General features: G+C 35.3%; 1 protein-coding gene across 1 annotated transcript in view; it reads left to right on the forward strand.

Annotated features, from left to right (window-relative positions):
- The window catches only part of Ten-a (Teneurin-a transmembrane protein), a 1182291-nt gene that overhangs the window by 546017 nt on the left and 613765 nt on the right, over nucleotides 1-22509 (forward strand). Inside the window, exons 4-5 of the mRNA XM_073974235.1 lie at nucleotides 5226-6284; nucleotides 12318-12399. Of these exons, the coding sequence (XP_073830336.1) occupies nucleotides 5226-6284; nucleotides 12318-12399 (1141 nt within the window). The remainder of the gene's footprint in view (nucleotides 1-5225; nucleotides 6285-12317; nucleotides 12400-22509) is intronic.

Genomic DNA, 22509 nt, shown 5'->3' on the forward strand with positions numbered 1-22509 from the left:
ACGCTTGATGAATGTCTTCCATCTATCACAATGTGATCAATTTGATTTCTTGTTCTTTGATATTTAGACAGCCAGGTGCCCTTATGAATATCGAGATGCTTCAATCTGGCACTGCTAACTACTATGATTTTTACGAAGTCGATCAGCTTCATTCGTTGTCAGATGTAACATTATGGAGACTGAATTTTTCCGACTGTCGAACCAAAGATATTCTCCTTTCCAATTTTGGCATTAAAATCGCGTAGAATAATTTTATTGTCATGGGCAGGACAACGATCATACGTTTTTCCTAAGCAATCGTAAAATATATCTTTGGTCTATTCGTCCTTGTCTTCAGTGTATCAGTAACCAAATAACCTTGCTGGTCTCTACAGGAGGATGTGCCTGTACCAAAGCCATCAGTTTGATGTTTCACTCTTCGGTAGAATTTTCGGACTTCATTCTGGCTTCTGCACATCTCGATTTTTTCTTTAGCAAATTTTGTAGTCCTAAATAAGTACAACTTACGTTAAGAAAAACTCCACATCAAAATCGATAAAATATAAAAAATTCAATATAAATATTGATGGTTGGATAATATTCAGTGGTCGGAAAGGCGCAAGCTCATGTGAAGAAAAAGTCAAAGTATTCCAAAGGAAGACCTCTCAATCGAAAGAGAAAAGATCACTTTTACTATGATATAAATATGTTAGGGTAGGTGGTCAAACAACGGTAATACATCTGATAACTTTAGGATCACCTTTATGTAAATGGTAGTAGTGTAGGCTATCACGTAGTTGGCCCCGTCCTTTGCTCACTATTCTATATTCTAGGCTTTGATATAATATTCCCTTGGTCTGGTCATATTTCTCTTCGGTCGGGGAATGGACACAAAATACTCAATGTAAAGAACTTTGCTTTTATACGGATTGTGGCAATTCTCTCATCAACCAGAGTGAACCTGGTGTATGCCGTGTACATAGCATGCGGTCAGGTCAGCATTCTATGCTACATCTTTTCAACTCCTAAGCGAAACCTTTAACAAAACTACATCTTTGCAACATAAATCATACTCTACAAAAAGAGGTCAGACCAAAATGTGAATGTGTTGAAAAAAGTAACAATTTATGACAGAGTGTTAGCGCCAAAACAAAAACAAATGAAAAAATATGTTACCTTTATCACGGTCTTCCTTTGCAATCGGAGGGATATTGAGGCCACAACCACGAGGCCACGAGAAATTTCAGGTGGAAAGTTGTATACCTCCAACGACGACTAAATACCAAATTTCAGTCATTTCGGTGAGATATTGAGGCGACAACTTTCAAAATACCGAAAATCGGAAGGTACCGTTCTATGGGGGCTATATAAAGACGTGGACCCATGCGGACAAATTGCAGGTGTAAGGTTTCATACCCCTAACGAAGACTTTATACCACATTTCAGCAATTTCGGTGGGATTTTTAGACCACAAATCCATTTTTGCATATGCTCATTTTATGCAAATATGTAAAAATATGTCAAAATATGCAAAAATGTCTGGGCCTAATTTTGTGATAAAATGAGTTTCTATCTAATCAGATTTTCTCTACGATCATCCTAACCATATATGCATTTGCGTAGGATTCCGCTGTCTAGTTATTAATTCTCCTGATATTATCACGCCAGTATAATCGTTGTAACGCCAAATGCCATGAGAAATAATAAGGATTAATTTTTTATATGTTAACAATAGAAGTTGTTTATACCCTCAGCATTTATGCTAACGAGGGTATATACACTTTCATAGGGCAAAATGTGCCGCATCGAAATAATGGTTTAGACCGCATGGCTGGTGCGCATGATAACTCTCAAACGTATGAACCGATTTGGTTCGGCTTTCGTAATATTTTATCCAAACTTAGTTCAAGTTCGAAGATGGTTTATATCGGTCCACTCCTTCCGGTACCTCCCACACAAAACTTCGAATATTTGTGTGCACCATAACTCATGATGGGAGAAACCGATTTGGTCCATGCTTTGCACATCGTGAATTTTCTACCAGACTTAAGACGGAAGTTACAATGTGGAAAAAACGGTCCATCCTTTCGAGTACCTCCCACACAAAATTTCGGAAAAGATTAGTTTAGCGCCTGCTCTCGAATCGCATTGATTTTTGTTGTAACAACTTGTATTCACTTTCCCCCATACGACGGTACAAGTTTCATGACGGGCAAGTACATACTTCCTGAGAAAATAGCCCAAAAGTTGTAACAACCCCTATAGCACCATGTGCAGTGGCTGGAGCGCACTATAACTCTCGAACTGATCAACCGATTTGGTCCAAAATTTGGCCTTCCTATTATTTTGTCCAAATTTAGTCTAACTTCTAAGGTGGGCAATATCGGTCCGTCCGTCCGTCTGTTGAAATCAGGATACACCTCGCAATTTTTAAGATAGAGCTTTATAAAGAATAAAAGTTTCTATTACTCCTAGGATGTTTGGTATTGAACATAGACTACATCGGTACACGTTGATATACCCCCATTGAACGGTACCACTCGATTTTCGGTATTCTGAAGGCTTAAGCCTCAATATCCAAACGAAATTGGCTGAAATTTGGTATTTAGTCTTCGTTGGGGGTACAAAACATTCCACCTGAAAGTTTTTTGGCATAGATCCAACTCTTCATATAGTCCCCATAGAACGGTACCTCCCGATTTTCGGTATTTTAAAGGTTTTAGTCTCAATATCCATCCGAAATGGCTGAAATCTGGTATTTAGTCATCGTTGGGGGTACAAAATATTCCACCTGAAATTTGTCGACTTAGGCCTTCATTAGTCCCCATAGAATGGTACCTCCAGATTGTCGCTATTTTGAAGGCTTTGCCCTCAATATTCCACCGAAATGGCTAAAATTTGGTTTTAGTATTCGTCGGGACAATAAAATTTCTCACCTGACATTTGTGTAGGTCCATACCTCCATATAGCCCCCATGTAGCGGTATCTCCTGATTTTCGGTATTTTGAAGGTTGTGGCCTCAATACCCCAAAGAAATGACTGAAATTCGCCATTCAAGGTTCGATGGTGATTTACCACTTTCCACCTGAAATTGTTCATAGAACGGTACCTTCTGATTTTCGGTATTTTGAAGGTTGTGGTCTCAATATCTCAATATATATAAGAGTTATCAGTATAGGTTCACATCCTCATATTGCCCCCATAGAGGCTTACCTCCCCATGTGCGGTATTTTGAAGGTTGTGCAATCAATATCCCACCGAATCGACTGAAATTTGGTATTTAGTCTTCGTTGGGGATAGCATTCCACCTGAAATTTAAGGTGTTCCCCCACGTCTTCATATACATAGCCCGCATAGAGTGACCGTTCCAAATTTCCGTATTTGAAATATTTTTATTCCAACATCCCACCATAATGGTCTTCGCTAAAGGGGATATACAACTTTCCACCAAAATTTTTTTGGAATAGACTCACATCTTCATATTTCCCCCATTATATCAACCCAGAATTTTATCCTGATCAATACTATATACTTTTTATTATTTCAATACTTACAAACGAAAAACACACTTTATATTCCCTCTATGATATGGTGGAGGATATGAAGACTTGTCAGAATACCACCCCCGAGAACTGAAACAGGGTATCTTCTCATGACTTTACTGGATACTATGAGGAGACTAGTCATGATGCAGTTGATTTGAAGCACTATCGTGATCTAGAGAGAAGAGCATGTAGACTTGTCAGAATACCACCTCAGAGAACTGCAACAGGATGAGGAGACTACTCATCATTTGGTTGATAGAAAGCACTTTCGTGATCTAGCGAAAAAAGTTCATGGTTAAATGTGATAGCGCTAGTTTATTAACTAACTGCGCTAGTTTATTAACTAACAAGCATTAGAAAAATGTTCTGAAATCCTTAGATGTCAGCACAATAGGTCAGTCTATGATAAACTATGCGGCACCAATGTGATCATCGAGTCCAACGCAATCAAAGAGTATTTAAACTAAGAATGTCACAAACCTTATGACTTGATCACACCAGTATAATCAATGAAAAAAGTAAATGTAAATATCGACGCCTCCAAACAATAGTATGCTAAGTCGACTTAGCATGTTTTCAAGTTCTTTACATTTTTATATTTAACGTCCTTTAACTTAAATTCTGTCAAATTTTGGTAATGATCGGACAATCCGAACAGATGTTATAAACAAATATTTACTTAGCATAGTACTGAAGGTCAAAGAAATTTCCAAATTTTTAGAGCTTGTCCTGCAAAATTCGCTTTTCAGAATTAACAAACTATTATTTGGAGGTGTCGAACGTCCTTCAACTTAAATTCTGTATAATTTTGGTAATGATCGTTCAATCCGAACAGAAGTTATAAACAAATATTGACTTAGCATAGTACTTGAAGTTCAAAAAAAATTCCAAACTTTGAGAGCTTCTCCTGCAAAACTCACTTTTTAGACTTAGCATACTATTATTTGGAGGTGTCGATATATAAAGTAGAAAAATGTTTCTACGTTTGTTTGTTTGTTTGAAGTTTATGGACTCGAAAACCGCTGAACCGATCTTCCTGAAATTTTCAGAGTATATAGCCTGAAAGTAACATAGGCTATAAAAATTTCTGAAATTCCGCCTTGATCCGGAGATATAGCATCAGAATCGGAGGTACCTCCAAAAAATTTAGATTTTTTTATGCAAATATCTATTGGTCGGTAACAGATAATGTGTCCAAATTTTTCATGTGTGAAAGAATTTGGTCTAGAAATAACTTTGCCAAATTATATTGAAATCGGTTCAGATTTGGATGTAGCTCCCATATATATTTTCGTTCGATTTCATGTATTTGATGCACCAAACAAGCTATACATATATCCGATTTTAATAAATGTTGGAATAAGTGACGTAAATTCGCCTACAAATAAATGTGTCAACTTATATTTTACGTTATTCAGGGTAGCGAAGCGCGCCGCGTTCGGCTAGTATATGATATTTTACGATTTTTAAAAGCAACAACCATTATCAACAACGACGTATTTTGTAAAGTTAAGATATCTAGGAGACATTAACTTTTTTAAGTTAACTTTTTTCACTCGTACTAAACTGAGACAAAATACATGAAAGACAATTCGTAAGAGTTGAGGATACCAATTATGGCTGATTTAATATTTGCATTATTGTTATATCTTCTAACCTCTTTATACTAAATCACTTCATTTTCTCCTATTATTCCTTCAGATATGGATCGCTACAACTCCGACTTCGAACATGATGACCATTTATCCTCAAGACTGAATGAATATCCATCCGCTACAAATCGTGAATTTTCAAATGCCAACCTAGGCAGTCAATCATATTTTCAACAGCTACAAATTGAACATGAACAGCAAAACACGGAGCTATGTTCGCCACTTAAAACACAATCACAGACTGCCAATAACACCCAACAAACACCGACATCCGGATCAACCCTAACAACTGCCAACAATAAATTCCTGAACAATGCCAATTTGGGATTTATGCCCACAACTCGTAGTACAAATCCATTTCTTAATGCAAAATATGATTCACAATCTAATTCGGATTCGTTAAGTGATCGCATATCATTTTCGGGAAGTTCGGCTATGTTAGATCGATTGCAAAATGCTCCCGAATATGCAACAATAAATAATGTAGCGGCATCGTCGTCGGCCGTAATGAATAATGCACCGTTTTTATTGGCCGATAATACGGCAACGCAAACAACAAATTCGGTAACGGGAAATCCGTTAAGTCCAAGTGTACGGGAATTAAGTGCGGTACCAACGCGTTCTCAACGTTCGAAAAGTGGACGTAATGCGAATCGTATAAGCGGTATGACCTCGTCTAGCAGTGCCACGTCTTCCAATAGTAATGCCACCTTAAACAATGCTGCACAACGTAATGAACGTGACGGCAATAAACTGAAATTACAACAACTACAAATGGAGTTACGTGAATATTCTGAGTCTCAGGCAGAAGACAACTATGACTCTTCTGCTGCGGCGAAAAGCATGGACATATCCATGGATGATGTGATTGGTCTAAGCTCTGGTGGTGATTTGAGTGAACTAAATATGCTAGGTGGTGGTGGTGATGATGACAACGAACCACCACCAGAACCTGCGCCACCAGAAATTCCACCACGTACACAATCATTATTGTTGTCATTACGAAAGCATTCGGAATATAAGCTTAAGTATGAAGAAAAGGGGGACCAAAAACATGAGGAATTTATACCAACGACACAGTTACAGCAACAACAGCAACTACAAAAGGGTAAGTTGTCAGAAAGCTTTTGCCTTTTCCCAATCATGAAAAATAGGGGTATATTTTCGCAATGTGTTTGAAAGTTGGTGATTTGTGTGCTTTTGAGCTTTCTAAAGTTTTTAGCGCTGTTATTGTTGAAAAAAGCATCCGTAAATAAAAATATAGACACCGGGAACTTTCTTTTTCTTATCCTAACAGATGTCACACAAAAGCTTTTTGTGCCTTGAAGTTTTGTGTTGGCGTACTCAAGTGACTCGACTTCGAAAATAATTTATGCATTTTTCTAACAACAGTTTTATTCATAAATAAAATGTGACAAAAATCAAACCAGAAATAAATAACTGAAATAATATTTGGTATATTTTGCTTCAACAAAAGAATACTCAATCAAACGCAGTGTATCAATCAAACACAGTTTTATTTTATTTATTTTTTTTTTGCATTAAAGTTTTAACTGATTTCAGTATAGTCACTCAAACAACCACAATACATAAGCCGACCTCTTTTGTTAAAAAATTAAAACAATAACGCATCTGTATGTGGTTTATGAAATAAGGGGATATTTGTGAAATATTGGATGCTCTATGTGCTCAAAGAGCTTTTTGGACTGTCAATATATCAGCATTTGAACATTAGAAGTGTGCAACTTTATGTATAGAAGACTTTATGTAGAGTTGGAACTGTTAGGAAAACAGTTTTAAAATCATATGTTATTTTACATGGCTTGTAACACCTCTACTATACACAATACTTTTTCTTTATTAGGAAAACAGTTTGGAAATCATATTTTATTCCAACTGCGTAGTAACATTTGTACTGTACATAATATTTTTGTTTGGAAAAAAATCCTTCAGAACAGCCTTAATAGACCACAATACCATATTTGCTATGAAGCTATTCAGAAATGCAAACACACAACAGACACGTATAACGTCAAATATTTTTGTGACTTATGTCAGTTGATATTGTAATTTTGTCAATTTAAATAATATTTATACCCTAACGAATGTGCCTAAGCAAAATAGTTGTTCTACACAACAAGTATTTTTAGACGAAATCCGTTTTACACAATTTGTATTCGATTTAGCACTGTGCGTCTGCCTGGCTGGCTGGACAACTCTCGGACGGACCATTCGCTTTGATCCACAATAATCCTCATTCGATTTGACTGAAGACATGTCATCTCATAAATAAGCTAAACCAACAGTTAACAAAGATATAACGCTAATTTCAGATGTCTTACAGGGTCTTCAACAGAAACCTAATCACGTCATAACTCGGAAGTTCGACTCACCGCGGATCTGTCCTTAGGGTTTTTTAATATACTCACCAAGGGCTTTCCTCCCCAAAAAAAATTATCTCTGCCCCAGATTTTCGCCTCCATTTTGTGTCACAGTGTTAGTTACCATTTTGTTATTTCCTATTTCTGATATTTGTGTGTCAATGTTTTCATATTTCAATAGATTTTCAATGAGGTCTAGGTCTTGTTTTGATGCTAAACGTATCGTGGAATCTGAAGAACTATCTGTCCCGAAAAGAATCAAGCGTGGCTTCAAGAAAATCGTAACTGAGAAATTGTCATTAATGCTGGACCCCTGCAAGATGTTCTATAATAACGTTACTAGTTGCATTTTGGCTACAGAAGAAGCTCTCGGAGAGGATCCCTACAAATTCAAGATCTCTAGAAGCTTTATCCGTGAACAGCGGAGAATAAATCGTGAAAAATACACGCAACAACTTCACAGAAAGACGATAATTGCCTTGAAAACTATTACAGGGTTTTCTCAAAACAGAGCAGAAAGAAAGGGTTGCTGTTTTGGTATCACATGAGGGTAATGAACAACTCCTAGGCGTTCCTGAAACTGACAGTCACTCAGTGAAGAAACAAGACCCAACAGTGTACAAGTGCCTAGAATAATGGGGTCTCACCAGCTCGAGCAGATATTAGGTCGAGAGCTTCTGTACCACCGTACAGACTTATTAGACCAATTGTTGAGAGGTATTTTTGACTGCAAGTTTGGAAGGACATCCGGACATCAACCAAACATATTCAAGCGATTTCTATAAGAATAGTCTGCGATTGACAAATCCAAGTTAGAAGTAGGCGAGAATGTTTAAAAACTACTGCCCAGCTCTCTTCCTAAGAACAACAGGCCATAGAAGCACCTTGCGTTTAAATCGTTCGAGACTGGTTTAACGGCCCCAGAATGTTTTTTTCTAGTTTATTTATTTATTGGTATCACACACGACAACAACTGAGTGAGAGTACAAGTGAGAGTTTGGGTTATTGACTTTACAAAACGTATAATGAACAAGATAATGTTTATATATAATATAGGATATATTGGGTAAACATTAGGTTTGTCCTTTTACGTACTGAACTTTACTGAACATTGTTTCTTCAGTAATGTTTAGCAACATTTCAATTATACAATTGTCAAAATTTTACTGAAGAAAAAATGTTCAGTAAAGTTCAGTACGTAAAAAGACAAACCAATTATCAATAGGTTGAAAAGAAATAGAGACAATAGATTGAGTTTAATAGAAAAAATAGTGAAAACGATATTCAGAAATATTTTTAAGGTCCAAAACAAGACCTGAACCGCATTGAAGATTTACTAAATACGAAAGGCATTCATAAACAAATATCAGAAAAAGGAAATAACAAAATGATAAATCATATGTGGTACCTTAGTCCTGAACTTGTTGGCCTGGCTGGAATTGTTTGATCTGATAGTGCAAAACACCGTAAAGAACCAAAAGACGACAAAAATCTTAACAAAGCAAAAATAGAAATTTCTCCAGAAATATTCGATCCAAACTTACAAATAATCAGCTGCCGAAATTCCTAGAAAAAGGTCTACCAGTCATAATTACAAGTGAGACTTAATAGTTGTTCAAGAGCTTAAACATTAACTTCGAATTTCGTGAAAAAATCCTGCAACTTGACCACAGAACATCAATTACCAGGAGGGGTAAAGGATGGTAAACAGCTTGAAAATTGTGAACGACATAGCAAGGTGTCGAGTTCATAACCTAGTTGTCATCTGTACCCAGATGACTCCAACCCCACATTATGTCAGTCCCTTATGTAATGTTAAACATGTATGAACAAAATGTAAGCGTTTGTCATTGAAGCCATACAATGAATGTACAAATGTCCATCTTTGTAAAAACAAAATTGCATTTGAGAAAGGAAATGTTTGATGATAGCGAAGCCATTCCACGGCCGATATGTCTGATGAGCCTCTACAAAAGGCGAAACATTTCACATAATGGTGGTTGTGTGGGTTCGAATCTTCGGCTTTCCTTTTTTACATGCAAAAATCATCGGTCATTAAGCTCGACTCCAACGAGAAATTAATTAAAATTAATATTAAAATAGAACTTCGCCCAAATAGACAATTTTTCAAATAAAGTAAAAGATATTCGTTTTCATTCCCAAAAATTGATAATATTAGAAGAAAAATGTTTTTTTTTACAGTGTTTTATTTAACTTGCTTTGGTCCGTTTAGTTCAAATCTGGTAACTCAATTTTGACACAGTTGCACTTGACCAATGAGACTAAAACTTTGCACACTTTTCAGATTTGGCTGACAATAAATAAATATGAACCAATAAATATGAACCAAATTATAAATGGTGGCAAAATTAAACGGCAAGCGTTTTATTTGAGAGATTGCATCATGAGAAAGAATATATTTATTGAGGCTAAGCGACAAATTATTTCCTAGTTTTAAGTGCATTTCTAAATAAAACACTGAAACTTAATTTTTTTTAATTTTATTTTATTTTTACAATAGACTTACGTAATTTGATGTTCAGCAAGAAATGTTGAGAACAGAATGGCCTTTAATTTAATGTATAAAAGGGACAAATAGCTTTAACCGTTCCACAGATATGTGTCGTCGAATTCGCCAAGTAGCAAAAAATTGAGATTTTCGTAACTTCAAACTTTATCAATCTTAAAATATAACAATACTAAAATGCTAAAAAAATCCGCATATTTTTGCATATTTTGCGCATATGCAAATATGCAACAAAAATACAAAATATGTTCCTGCTATTGAATTCAGTTTTCTTTGAAACAAATGTTGGTCCAAACAGAATCTTCGTATCTTTATTATTAAAAAATATGCAAATATGCAAAATCCGATGTCATTATTTCTGAAATAAATCCGTATAATTAATAGGTATGTTGATTTTGTTTATTATTTGACGATTGCCTGCAAATTTTTGAAAAAAAAAATTGTTTATTTAAAATTTTATTTCTTTTTTTTAAATTTTTATTTGTATGAAGATTGTTGGATGGATATGTACTCTCTATGGACAAGACAAAATCATCGACATGTATCAAGTATTACAAAAAAATATTGTTTTCTATTTTTGCCTTATTAAGGCGAATGCCATTTATTTAATTAATTCTCTTTCGAGTTGAGCTGTTAGGCCTTTAGAGATACATTGAAAAATTAGGAGTCTACCGAAGTCCCACGCATCCAACCATTACACTACGTTTCACTTTACCACCCGTGAAACGTAGTGTAATGGTTGGATGCGTGTGACTTCGGTAGACTCCTAACAGCTCAACTCGAAAGAGAACTAATTAAATATCACTATAAATGGCCTTCGCCTTAATAAGGCAAAAATAAAAAATAATTTCAGCATGAGCCAGGCTGGGATTCGAACCTGGGTCTCCGACAACTGAGTGTCAAGGTTGCCGGCGTCTTAGCGTTCTAAGCCACCATCAACTTGTCAAAACGTTAGTAGACAATAGTTGTGTCTTTTTACTTTTTCAGTAATAATTATTCAGTAACTTCTTTTCAGAGAGTAAGAAAGATTTTACTCTTTGGTACGAAAATAGAGAAAAAAGTAAAAAGACAGCATTTAGTAAACTTTAGCAAGATAACAGTTGATAACCAAAACAAAAACATTGGCGCCAATGCATGAAAGAAAAACTAACTCCAAAGCAATGAAAAAGCTCTTCAATTTTAAGCAAAATAAATAAAATATAGGTAATATATTAATAAATTAATCAATAAATATAGCTGAATCGTAATATTTATAATATTTTTAATATTTTTCCACAAAAATAAGATAAACATTGAGCAGCTGACCATTAGCAGATGATTAAAAAACAGCTGAACGAACTTACTAAATGTTGCTGGGAAAAATTCTTTCAGCAACTTTTAGCAATTTCTCAGCAAACAACTGTCAAAATTGTTCTCTCACTTCGCTCTCTTTTACTGAACTTTTGTGTAAAAAGACAGCGTTTAGTAACATTTCGTAATAATTATTACAAATTATCACGTAAAAAGACACACCTAATAATTGATGATCAAATCAAAAATAAAAATCCTCTGATATAGAAGAGCAATTACTAATGATGTAGGAATAAAACTTACCATAGTATTTGTGAACATTGAAAAATGGGATTACCAAGCTGGACTATAGGAAAAGTTTGGAGTTTCAATTAACTGACATAATTTCGCATATACATTTATCTAATGAAGTGCGATATATATACTAGTTTCCAAGCTTTGCCTTCGTCTGTCACAACAAAAACATCCTAATACACCTGAAGATCGGCTTTACCACCCGTGAAACGTAGTGTAATGGTTGGATGCGTGGGACTTCGGTAGACTCCTAATTTTTCAATGTATCTCTAAAGGCCTAACAGCTCAACTCGAAAGAGAATTAATTAAATATTGTTTTCGCTCTCCTGAAAATTTTATGTATGAAAACCAGAGATTTATTCACTAATACAAATCTTCTGAATTTTCTCATTATCCTGAACGTATACCATTGATTTTGGGTATTATTTGTTGTTAATTTTTCTCTTTTCACAAAAACTCAAATTGTACAAATTAATACCAAGTTAGCTAAATAAAAAGAAATCCTCAGTTTACTACATCTGTGGATCCTCGTAAATTTGAATTGCAATAGGTACTTACCACAATCCTCATTGATATATACGATGTCATAAAAATCCCAAGCAAACAAGGAATGCCTCAATCTCAATCATTAATCTTTTCTTAATTACAGATTATTTAATTGCGGATTCGGTGCGCTGCAGTGAGAGTCAATCCAAGTCAATTGCATCAAGTGATTCACAAAGTCAACAAGGGTAAGCTCAGTCAAATTGAAATGCAATTTTAACGTAATCTATGAATACAAATATGTACTATGTACAGGATAAAATTTCTATACATAGATATACATACATACAAAAAATTCGATATCAGGGTAGGCTAGACTGATATATGGTTGGCAAAATTGAAAAGAGTATAAACATTTAAAAATAAAATAATCGATTTTAGTATTTTATTGGAGACACCAATTATTTTTATTTCTTAGAACATTTTATTTTAAATTATTTTTAAATAGACCCTCATTTTTTGTTAAGAAGACAAAATATGTATGTGTGTATTAAAAAAACGATTCAATTTTATCATCTTTAAGACATGTAAACGTCTTTACAATTTAAAACTAAATAATAAATGTTCTCTTCAAATCATCTACAATTTTTTTCGTCCGCCCATCATATTTCTTTTAAGAAGGACAATTTACTTATTGCTGATTTATGTATAAATTGGTCTAGCTGGTGTATTTTATTACCTTTTGTATGATTATATTGTTGTTTTCTTATGGCAAAAAAAGAAAGAAACACACAACAATATAAAGAGCTTTTCTCATTCACTTTTCTAAATAAAATCTAATATTTGTAAGAAAACATCTTGTAAGGAATAAGCGAATAGGACTTCTGTGTGTGGAAAGAGGGACAATAAACATTTTAAAGAAAAAATAAATAAAATAAAACAACTATGTATATAGTTTCTTTGGTGTGGTGAGGACGAAGGGCATAAACCGCTACACCTGAACATGTACTCTACCAAATGTGTAATTTATTTTGTCAAAGAGATAATATTTGTTTTTTTATGAATTTCTTGTTGGAGTTGTGCTGAATGGTCGAAGATTTTTTTGCCTATGAAAGCCCTAGAGATTTCCATACAAGAGAAAAATGCGTTTTAAGTTGCGCCTAATCAATTTTTTTGAAAGTACTAAGTAGATTTTATCCCTTAAGAACTTGACTGTTATCGTGGCCCTTGTTACGACGGCACAATCTTTTCGGGGGCAAGTCCATATTTCCTGAGAAATTGGCCCAAATACTCAAAAACACCAATAGCCGCCAGAAGTACTGTATTTAATTTTGTTTCTTTTGGTCCGAGGCTAAGGTAATATCTCTGTCGGCACAGCTGACTGATACTTACTAATTTCTCTTAGTTATTAATAAGCATAATTGCGACAACCCACCAAAAAATCCTATCTAATTAATGGGGTTTTACAATACTTTTTGGTAGTCATAACAACTACTTTCCTAACCCTACTAACCGATTGTTTTAACAGGGGCATGTCTCCCTGAATAACTAGTTATTCTATAACCACTAGAATAACTTGTTATTGTATTGAAGTTAATATAAGCAATAAGTTTCCTTTTGTTTATAAAAGTACTAAGTTCCTCATAACTTAACTGATAATGCTCCATTTAAAATAGCACATATAGGCCGTGATCATTATACTTTCCAAAACATTGACCAATATTTTAATTTTTTTACGAACTGAACTTTTGCATCCTCTGACAACGCACAGTATTAAATTATAGCAATCTCGGTAGGAAAATCTGTCAAAAAGGCCTCGAAATACATAAAATTAGGCAACTGGAATAGTAGGGATAGTTTTTTGCGAGTAAGTTTTCTATCTTCTGGAAACATGAAATTCCAATTAGAAACCAATACGCTAGAAAACTGTGACTAAGGTCTTCACAAAGTCTTGAATGGGGGGAGGGGGGGGGACAAAACGTGAACCTATATTGTCTGATTTTTTGCAAGGGATGTTTTGTACCTTGATCGAATACTAAATACCAAATTTTAGTTATTCCGGTTGAATAATGTGACTTAAACTTTTAAAATATTGAAAATAGGGGGCGGTACCGTTCCGTAGCGGCAATATGGTGGAAATTTTTATAACCGTTTGAGGTCACAACCTTTAAACTACCGAAAATCGGGAGGTACGCTTCTATGGGGGCTATACGAAGACGTGGACCTGTGCTGATAATTCTCATTTAAAATATGTTATACGTCCATGTAAGTCTAAATACCAAATATCAGCCACTTCGTTGGGATATTGAGGCCACAACCTTCAAAATACCGAAAATCGTACTGTTCCATGGGAGCTATATGAAGACGTGGATCTATGCCGGAAAATTTCAAGCGGAAACACTAAATAACAAATTTCACCCATTTCGGTATGATATTGAGGACACAACATTCAAAACACAGAAAATCGGCTGATACCGTTATATGAGGACTATATGAAGTCGTGGACCTATACTGACGACTTTCTCTCTCTCTCTCTCTCTGATAATTCTTTTCTGAAATATGTTATACCCCATGCAAGTCTAAGTACCAAATTTCAGCCACTTCGGGGTGGATATTGAGGCCACAACTTTCAAAATACCGAAAATCGGGAGGCACCGTTCTGTGTGGACTATATCAAACATTTACACTACCAAACGTCTTAGAAGTAATAGAAATTACAAAGCTCTATCTTACAAAATGCGAGCTTTATCATGATTTCAACAGACGGACGGACAGATAGACGGGCATGGTTATATCGACTTAGAATTTTTTGCGGATCAAGATTATATATACTTTATAGGGCCTCCGACGAATATTTCGATGTGTTACAAACGTAATGACAAATTTAGCAATACCCTAGATATTATGGTGTAATTTGTTTTCAATTCCAACGCACTTATTTCCCTCTCTTCTTGATTTGATCATGCGAACTTCTGATTTTTAGTCGAACACACTGTACCACGCGCACGAACATTAAGGATTGTTTATACGCGTACATATTCACCGCCATCTGTTGTTTCTTTTTTTAGCAAAAAATTAGGGTGCCGAGTGAACATAAAACACACAACCCTAGTAGTGGTAGTCGGACATACGCGGTCTGTTCCACCGTACCCATTACTTAATAATAATTGTTCCACAAACGTCCCAGACGGGACAGGGGAGACTTCTCTCATATTAATGAGTGCACCCCGATTCAAATTAGCTCAGTGATATAAGACCTACTGTTTTTCGCCGAGTCCGAACGACGTGCACGGTGTGCCTTAACCAAATTTAAATGGAATGGGCTTACACCTGGGAAGTTTTTCCAGATTCTGAAACTACAATGCTCATAGATGAGAAATATCAAGAAACAAAAAAAATCGTCGGAGGGATTTTCAAATAAATCGCGATTTAAGTTCACATTTTTTAGGGATTCTTTAGGTTTTCACGATTTTGCTTGGAAACCGCGAGTCCTATGTAAATGGGCCTATAGAAAATGCTGTAGCTGTGAAAATCAGCAAAAACTTCCGAGGTGTAAGCACCTTCCATTTAAATTTGGTTAAGGCACACCGTGCGTGTCTTACGACACCACTTTATAGAATAGTTTTACATGGCTGAAATACTCAGGAAATATCGCCAACATTACTGAGGGGTATTTTGCCATCGTTGAAAATTTTGATATTGCTTGGGCGGGGAGTCGAACCCACGATCTTCTGCGTGCAAGGCGGGTGTGCATACGGTGCACCACGGTGGCACCCATTACTTAGTAAGCAGTTTTAACTTGTCACATTATTTTGTAATGGGTTACATAATGACAAACGAATATGAATTTTTGCTTGAAGTTTTTTTTTTTTTGGAGAAAAAGAGTAGGAATTCGTCACCCTAATGGCCACACCATCCAGGCAAATTAAATTATACCGTCAATAAATTCATGATTAAACACTTCCTTTGCTAGGGTAAGGTAGAGTAACCATTCATGCAAAAATGCTAAACCAAAACTACAGTGAAAAAGATACACCGTTTTATATCCTTAGCCTTTAGGATTGATACTAACGATTGAGACTAACGATAACAATATTTACGCTCGTCACTTTTTTATTAGACCCCCGTTTTAAAGAAAAATTCCGAAAACAGAAAAAGTCTTAAAATTTTACCTTTGACCCTGAATAATTTCTTTCGCACACATTGGATCAATGGGGACTTTTAGGACATTACTTCTAATTGCAAACCCTAGCTCTCCACAAAAATTCAGCTTTGTGGGAATTTTTGCTATCTCCGCCTTATACTAGATTGCTTTTAAAATTTGTACCAAAGGTGCTTCTTGTGGTTCTATTTACAACGATACAGAAGAATGACTCCCAAAATTAAATACAGTTGTTAGATGGACTATGGCGAGTGGAATTTTTAATAGCGTGTAGAAATAAGAGATAAGTGCCCAAAATGGCGTAGTATTTAGGACCACTCCCTCATACATCTAACGACCTAAGTTGCTATGATCAAGATGTCCATTTAGCTGCAACATAAGTAAATAAGATGTTCGTTGCAGTGTTCAAACCAAAACTGCTCATATGAGACGAAATTGAGGTCTGAGCCGGTATGGTGTTAATATTGGGTACTTAGAATATTGGTACGGTTCGACTCTGTGTCGATTTCGTCTCTGATGCTTTGTTCAAACAATGATAGCCTCCATTTCAATATTCCAATCTATGCCATTGCTTTCTGACGATATTAATATTACATAACACAAATTTAATGCTTTCATTGCTCTCTGAAGTAGGGTATTAAGTTTTACTTTCCAACTGCTACACATACATACATACATATGTATGTATGTACATAAAAGCATAAATAATAATAACACAATTGCATGCAATTCTCTCATATTGTAGTTCAACAGACGTCATCGCACTTGCGTATTTTTCTTCGTTGCTTAGGGATATTTATGCGTTTTGTCCGGTATAAAGGAGTTATCGCTGTACGATATGTTACATGCTATGGTTGTGTGTCTCTCGCTTGGGTTAGTGTGTCCGTGTAAAAAGTTGTAAGAAATAGAGAACATTTTCTAAGCATTCAATTTTTCTCTTAGCATTGTTGTGATTTCCGTGCAATATAAAGACAAGATAGAATATTTTTCTTCATAAAAGATTATTGTTATTATTATATCCTGTTGGATCCTGTTGCTAACTTCAACACATGTACAGATACCCGTTGGATCAGCTCAAATTCTAACAATGGGCAAAAGGACTAAACGAATGACTGGGTGACCGACCGACCGGTCATTGTTGGCAAATGTTAAGATTCTTTTGATCTCTGGACATGATAGTTATTTAAATTGTCTTTTTGTTGTTGTAATTTCTTTGTTATAATATTGTTGCATTTGTCGTCATTCATTGTAAATAACAAAATTCTATAATTTGTTGAAAGTTTTTTCATTAAACATTTTCTGCAATTTTTATGTGTTTGTGTGTATTAGATGAAATATTGTAGTTTTGTCCAAAGTTTATTAAATCAGATTACGGTTGACGGATTGCAGAAGACGAAGGAGTTATGGTTGCAACTGTTCACATTATAGGGCACTGACAAAAGTGAAGGTCTCTCGACATGCAAGCTAAGTAAAAATGAATTATGTACAAAAAAAAAAAAAAACAAATTCAAAAGAATAGAGTTCTGATTATATTTCTTTGAAGACACATTTTATTGAACACCAACACATGTACAGCAGTGAAGATATTTATAGCACAACCACGAAGATTTTGTTTCGTCATTACAAAAGCCATAGGATGGAGTATATAATTAACTTTGTCATTCTGTTTGCAACACATCGCAATAGACGGCAGAGACCCTATGAAGTATATATTGTAAGGGAATTAGGGTTTGACTTAATCCCGTGTAGACGTTGTTTTATCCCCCGATACGATTTGTACCAAATAAAACGTGGATTCGTTTTGGATTCCACAATTCTTTATTGACGTTATTCACTTCAATTAGTAACGCAAGACTTTATTTCTCTACTAGCACACAGCTAACTCTAGTAACTAGTAAGGACACAGCTTTACTCTATTCAGGTTAATTCTTTACTCATTAGATTACACTGACGGCTTAACTCGCGGAATGATTTATAACTACTCTCCCACCGGTTACACAATCGTATTTATACCCGCAAGCGTATGCATAGGCTGGTCCAGCACCCTTCATCTGGAAGGTTCTCCAATGTTCAAATTAGATCCAGTTGCACATACTCGTATACAAACAGACGAATTAATAAAAACAACTCCTCAATGCGCCAGCGGTAATAAATACGAGGGAGTACGAGGGGTAACAATGAAGTTACAATGTAGAAGAGTAATTGAATAGCAAATGAATGAGAGAGAGTACAAAAACAATTTAGCTAAGTAAAGAGTGAATATTAAGACTAAGGGATATTTTCATGATTGCAGTAATAGTTGTTGTTTCAAATCTGATACGAATAAACTAAATTTTTTTATAAAAATTTACGTTACAATTCAAATTCTTAAAATTACAGAAATTCATCTAAATTTTCTTAAATCTGTCAATAACTTTCGTAACAATATATTTTAGATCAGCATAAAATTCAGTCCCCATTTTCATATAGACCCAAAAAAATGTTCCTCCCGATTTTTATCGCTTAATCCTACTGAAAAGGCTTAAATTTGCTGTATATAGTCTTTGTTGGGGGTATTACACATTCCCACAGAGAATGGTAGGTACAGTTCCACGTTTGGTACATCCCCCCTAGAACGGCACCGCCAGTTTTTCGGTAATTTCAAGGTTTTAGCCTCATTATACCCCACACCACAATGTTGGTTTTTCCGAAAATTCGTGTAACACCGCGAAATATTCGTCGTAGACCCCATGTGGTATACCAAAATCCATATCTCGACGAAACAAAGCGATTTTGAGATGTGTGTCCGTCTGTCCGTCAATTAAAAATTGTAATCAAATTACAGGCCGCAATTATGAACCAATCGTCACGAAATTTTGTATAGAGGTCGGGTTCTGACCAGAATAGAAACGCTTGGTTTTTGGTGATGATCGTAAAATATTTAGGGGCTGATGATGATCAGATAATATTTAGCGGGTTTAATGGAATAAAACTTTTGTGTGAAAATTGCTAAAATGTTTACTGTATTGCTGGAAGATATGTTCCTCCAACGTAAAGGGGTTTCTACACGGTATGTTTTATGCATAACGACTGTCACTTTTTACAGATCTGAATTTTGTACACATGATGTGAACCATGTACAAAAGTTTCAATCCATCAAAGTGATATGGGTATACATATGCATTTTTTACGAATAGAACGCGCTCTATTCTCATCTGTACAACAAAAGGAACACCGCTATTTTGTTTGTTCACAACATAAATAACGAAAACAACAGAAAACGAATGAAAAAGAAAATTTTGCCGTGGAGAAGAAATTACATATGGGCGAAAAAACAGTGGCAGCTGCTATGCATAACATGCATAAAGCACACCGTGTAAAAACCCTTCAAGTTATTTTTGAAATAAAAACTCTCGTCCTTTCCATTGATGTTCGTGGTCAGATAACAGAGTTACGGCCTAACGTATACAGGGATCCCACAGTTTGTGCAGTGCAATAACAATCAAGCTAGATGTCACAGTTATAGTTCAATACTGACAAATTTTTGCAAGAGGTAAGGGTTTTGTTCAAGGAAAATGCCAATGCCACTCAGAATTAACCGTTCTACATTCCTCAAGCCGTATAGTAGCCTCAGGGTCAGTTTAGCCATGAACAATTATCGCGGGATTTGGTTTTTAAATATTTTGTTTCTCAACAAAGCTTTCACAGGGGTAGTCCTTAGATGATTCTGAATATGTGTATAAAAAATTTAAATTTGGTTTCTGCATGGATGGAGAAGTCTATTTCTAATTTTTGAATAGTTCATGAAATTTTCAGAGAATGTCGGATGTCTAAACAGAAATCAACGGGCTAATGAATGTGCAAAATGTCCTCATAAGGCTCCTGAATAGTTACGGAAGTCCCCTGAATAATTAAGGAAATCCTCGGAGCTATTCTGAATAGCTAAAGAAGTCCTCGGGTGGTTTAGAAAGAGTTATTAGAGTCCATAGAGTAGTTATAAATAGATTACAGAGATTCAGGAGACTTCTGCATAGTCGAAGAAATTCTCAATGGAAGAAGTCCACAGAATATTTGAAAATTTTCTCGCAGAAGACCTTTGAATAGTTTATATCATATCAAAAGGTTTCCGAACAGTTGTATAAGTCTTCAGATAGCTTCTGAATAGTTTAAGAGCCGTTTGGTGGTTTCAAAATAGTTGAATATGTCATCAGAGGACCTCTAGGTGCTTGAAGAAGTTTTCAGAGGAATTGTGAGTACTTGAAAAAATGTTCAGAAGATTTCAGATGGCTTCTTAGTAGTTCTAGATGTCCCCAGAGGACCTTTGAAAAGTTTAGAAACCTTCAGACTTCTGAATAATCGAGAAGGCCTCAGGAATAGTGTAGACCTTGCGAATAGTCTAAGAAGTTCTCAGTGGCCTCTGAATAGTTGAATAAGTAGATGAAAAAATATTCAAAGGGCTACTGACTTGTTAAGAAGTCCCAAGAAAGCCTTCAAATAGTTGAACATTCCTCAAAAGCTTTCTGAAGAGTTGTAGAGGTCTTCAGATACCTTCTGAATAGTTCAAACCCCGTTAGAGGATTTCACAATAATTTAATATGTCATCGAACTTGAAGAAATCTTAATAAGACATCTGAATAATCGAGGAAACTTAAGAAGACTTGTGCATAGTTTTAGAAGTCCTAAGGGACCTCTGAATTAATCAGAAGACTCCTTAGTAGTTGAAAAGATATTCAGAGGGCTTCTGAATAGAGGATAAGGCCTTTGAATTGTTAAAACTATCTCCAAAGTTTTCTGAACAGTTGAATAAGCCTTCAAGCTTTTTTCAGAAGGTTTCTGATGGGTTCTTAGTAGTTATAGATGTCCCCAGGGGACCTTTGAAAAGTTTAGAAAGCTTCAGAAGATTTCTGAATAATGGAGAAGAACTTGTGAATAGTGGCCTCTGAATAGTTGAATAATAAGTATATACAAAATATTCAAAGGGCTACTGAATTATTAAGAAGTCCTAAGAAAGCCTTTAAATATTTGAACATTCCTCAAAAGCTTTCTAGAGAATTGTATAGGTCATTTCACAATAATTCAATATGTCATCGAACTTGAAAAATTATACAGAAAATTTCTGAATAGTTAGAAGAGCGCTCATAACACTCAAATTTGGAGAAGCCCTTGAGAAGTTTTAAGAGTTAAAGAAGTATTCAGAGGGCATCTATATAGCTGATGAAATCCTCGGAGTACTTTGTTAAAGAAGCTTCTGAATAGTTGAAAAGGCCTCTGAAGACTTGACTTGTTGAAACAGTCTACAGCGGCCTTCCAGTAGTTTAAGAAGTTCACAGAGTACTTCTGAGTATTGGAAAAATGGTCCAGATTAATTCGGTGTAGTTACAGAAATCCTCATAACACTTTATAATAGTTGAGAAGGCTTCAGAATATTTTAAGAAGTTATCAGAAGTTCTTTGTGTGTTGGAAATTCATTATAGGGCTTCTGAGTTGTTGACAAAATTCTCAGATTACTTCTAAGTAGTTAAACAATGCTCAGAGGGCTCCTGGGAGTAAACGAACTGCTTACAGGGCTTCTGGGAAGTTATAGAAGTTGGCAGCTCTTCAGAGGATGAGAGTAGACAGCTCCTCAGAGGGATTTTGAATAGTTGAGTATAGTTTTTTTTTCGGGCTCATACGCATACATCCAAGATTCATCGTCTGTGACGATCTTATAAACGTCGTTTGAAACACCGCGATCGTGTTTATTCACAATTTCTTTGCATACATCGACGAAAGAGCGATTGTCAAACAGATGTGAATCTAACGAGAAAAACCAATTTTTGCGGCCAGATGTTCTCGCTATATAAAATGTCAAATGGTGGAAGAAATGCCTCTATCTCACGCTGTATAACATGTCGATCTTACATTATCCGTTCACGCACGGCTTATTTTTTTCTGGCACAACGGCCGTTTTCCGACGAATGTTTTTTACACTTTAATTTATGAAGAAAAACAACACTTCGTTCACTTGCAACACAACCGATTAACTTCTGCAATTACTTTATAGTCCTGTGTATCAATAATTGTTCTATGAAAATGTCAAATTAAAAAGACTTTAAAGAAAACCACTGTCGAATGAAAACCAATTATAAATCAATATTTTCATAGACTATATTTAGCAATTTCAAAGTAGGCGAACATCGTCAAAGTACACAAACATCGTTAAATACATACATACATA

The sequence above is a fragment of the Musca autumnalis genome, unplaced genomic scaffold (genome assembly GCF_047663935.1).
Source record: "Musca autumnalis isolate F117 unplaced genomic scaffold, ASM4766393v1 scaffold_3, whole genome shotgun sequence".
NCBI lineage: Eukaryota > Metazoa > Arthropoda > Insecta > Diptera > Muscidae > Musca > Musca autumnalis.